Raw genomic sequence first — 3,403 nt, forward strand, 5'->3', positions numbered from 1 at the left:
TGAGGATAGGAAGAATCAGAAAAGAAAATCATAGACTCTTCAGCAGTCAAGCTGAGATTAAAACTTAGCTCCAACTACCAAGTACATCTTTTAATCTTGCATTGCTTCACAATAAGCAGCTGCCCAGGCTTCCTGGCCTGAGGTCTACGTGATTGCTGTGCTGATGATTGTCGGTGTTCAACTCAACATTAGTGGCCAGTTGTTCTTCTCAGGGCACTCTTTGAAGGGGTTGTTTTTGGAGGTATGGATGAAGCAGGGAAGGGTGGAAATGCTGGGGGATTTGGAAGTGGGAAAGAGAAAAATGTGCCATAGTTGCTTAAGAAAGGACATTAAAAAAAGAGCGTTAGGGCCAGCCCGGTGGTGCACTGCTATAGTGTGCCACTTGGGAAGTGTGGCGGCGCTCCCTCCGAGGGTTCGGATCCCACATGCAGACCGGTTCCCGCTCACTGGCTGAGCGAGGTGCGGGAGCAACACCGAGGGTTGCGATCCCGTTGCCGGTCCCGGTCCGGTACGGGGGCGACACTGAGGGTTGCGATCCGTTGCCGGACACGGAAAATTATTAGTCAACTCATTTATAAAGAGTGGATAAGTGTCAGGACCAGCAGAAAAAGAAAAAGTAATAATCTAGTTTAAACTGTAATTTCAGCTCCTCTATTTAGGATGATCGAATACACCATTGTCATTGCTCTGCGTTGTATTTATAGATGATAATATTGGTACAAAATACATATAGTCAGTTAAGTCTTATAAAATAAGATCACCAACATCTTAAATAACCCTCATGAAGAGCCTAATTCACTGGTCACTTAAGCATTCATATAATCATCATTAACGTAAGTTATTTCCTTCTGTGAGTTCAATGGTTTTCAATCAAGAATAGCATTTAATGGGTGTTGGACAGGCCTGATAAACCTCCTACAATGTGCACAATAAAGGATTTTCCCCACCCAAAATGCCATTACTGCCCTTGTTGAGAAACATTGCCTAGCAATGTCTGTGGTCCTAGAAACTTCCTTCTTACGATGTTTGCTTGAAAAAATAAACAAAACAAAAGAAAAAGAAAAATGAAAATGTTTTTTACCTAGATATAAAAATGCTTTATTAGATGACTAATCAAAAGATAAAAACAAATATAAAAATACACTAGTCCTTCGAGTCATGACATAGAGAACTAGTTAGAATTCTTGGTTACATATAACAGAATCCAACTTAGATAAAAAATAAATTCACTGGAAGACTCTGGGGTAGTTTTGAGAATAAGTGGGAAGGCTAGACAACCCAACCCAAGATGGAATCAAGAAAAGCAAGTAACTGCCAAGATCCTATCACAGAATAATCTTTGTAGAACACTGAGCAGATTACACCACATTTCATATTGCACAATGACACCACACTCACCCTTTCCACAAACGGGCAGGCTACCAAATTCTGTGTGGTAACTCACTGAGCATGACACTTAGCACAGTTCTAAATTTAACGTATTTCTTGAAAATAATGAGAATAAGCAAAATAAAATGTCAAGCTCATGTAACCTTAGCTGACCCCATCTTTCCTTGTGCAATTCATACTTCCTGAGGGCACATTTTATTCTTGTATTGTTTTGCCTACATTCTTCTTCCAAAAGCTTTTACTGGGATCACTGCCATGTTGAGAGTTCCTGTCGTTCTTTAAGTTATTTCTCATGAAGCTGCAGTTCAAAACACACACACACACTGTGATATTTCTAACCTTTGACTTGCTTCTTTTTATGATTCCCAAGACCTTGTCTTTGTTATACATTAGATGTGGATTCAGTTCTCTCCAAAGATTGCAACCTAGAACATCAAGAACATTTCAAGATGAGGTCCATGTTCTACCTGCTTTGAATTAATTCTCCTCTGTAGTATCAGAGGTCTCCTTCAGGAGCACAACCTTCTACATAAGGAGTGTGACTGAGATGGGCATTCTCCTGATAACTTAGGTAAGTTAATGAGATAGCTTCAGATTTCCTCAGTCAAAACCAACACCTCCAGCAGTTGCTTTGGATGGCCTTTCTTTTATAATGAAGACTTACGCATAAAAATCTGTCATTAATCTGTGTATTTCCAGTCTGGAAGAGCTAAGAGCATGTCCCTAAACTGGTTTCTGATTATATGGCAGAGAAATTTAATCTATATCTAGTAATTACTCATACTCTGAGTCTTGATAAGATCAATGAAGCAATCAAATTAATGAAAACTGGAAAATGGTAAATTGCTCACATAATTTTTACGTCTGTGTATTTGGAACCAAGAGAAAGGGCATATGGGTTTGAGGGTAGATGAAGGGTAGAAGCTGTAGAAGCTACGTACAATTAAAGAAGCTTTCAGGAATTTGTAAAGCATTTCCTTCACCACTGTATTTTGTTTTATTCCCTAGCTTATGAAATATCCAATCCTGAAAGTATTTAAGTGCTCAGCTACCCTTACCATTAGCATTTTATTTCCAATGTGGCATTTTTTTTACATGACACATAAACTAATGAAGTCAGCTCATAAAATTTAAGTAGCCCAAGTTTAAGTACATAGTTTACAAAGAAGCCATTATTGCATTTGTTGTCGTCATTGAATTTCAAGTGGGAAATTATCCATAGGATTCCAAATTCTGACACCTATCTTTGGCCCAAAAAACAGAAACCAGCCCCAAACTAGGTATTGGAATTCCCCACATGCATATAAGCCTGCTTACCTACTTCTTATCCTTGGAGCTTAATGAAAAATATTCTCACGGCTAGTTTAATCTGCCCATTTTTTACCTAACCTAAAGGGAAGGGAATCTAGTTTACTGGTCTACAAAATGAGAACTTGAAATCCAATAAACAAATGTTGCTCTGAAAACGTTTCAACATTTTTTCCTCTTTCTTTTGTTTAGTACCTGCTGTGTCTTTCAGTACAACATAATTTATGCAAGATCTGCAGCATATTTCACCAACTGAATTGCACTTTGCATAATTTTCATAATTTAGAAGAATTATCCACAGAACACTGTTTCCATTTTCTTCCCTTAGCAGTGGACTCATATCTGGCTTCTGCCCTCACCACTTCATCAGAAATTGTCCTTATGTGACCCAATGTCATGCAGAATAATCCTCCCTTTTAGAGCTAGATTAAGGTTAGCCAGAATCACCTGGTTCCAGATGATTTCAACATACGAAGACTCCCCAAGATGTTCCCATTTTCATGGTTACCGCTGCCTATGGGCCTATATTTCCTTGTACACTGTGTATCTTCCACACCGTATAGGCCTAGCCCTGAAGCTCTGCCCATTTTATAACAAAGAAACAAAAATCTTCATTTATGAGTTTATTGAAGATTCAGGTTAACCTGAATCAGGTTATCCCAAGCCTCAAGCCATCACTTACAATATCTTCTTGGCACTCATCTCT

At 38.7% G+C, this 3,403-nt stretch overlaps 1 protein-coding gene across 1 annotated transcript in view; it reads left to right on the forward strand.

Annotated features, from left to right (window-relative positions):
* Window positions 1-2,160, forward strand: part of LOC103597179 (alcohol dehydrogenase 6-like) — a 32,441-nt gene extending 30,281 nt beyond the window's left edge. The window contains 1 exon segment of the mRNA XM_008580982.1: window positions 2,089-2,160. Within this exon segment, the coding sequence (XP_008579204.1) occupies window positions 2,089-2,160 (72 nt within the window).
* The last annotated feature ends 1,243 nt before the right edge of the window (window positions 2,161-3,403 follow it).

Source organism: Galeopterus variegatus, unplaced genomic scaffold (genome assembly GCF_000696425.1).
Source record: "Galeopterus variegatus unplaced genomic scaffold, G_variegatus-3.0.2 Scaffold2228, whole genome shotgun sequence".
Lineage (NCBI taxonomy): Eukaryota > Metazoa > Chordata > Mammalia > Dermoptera > Cynocephalidae > Galeopterus > Galeopterus variegatus.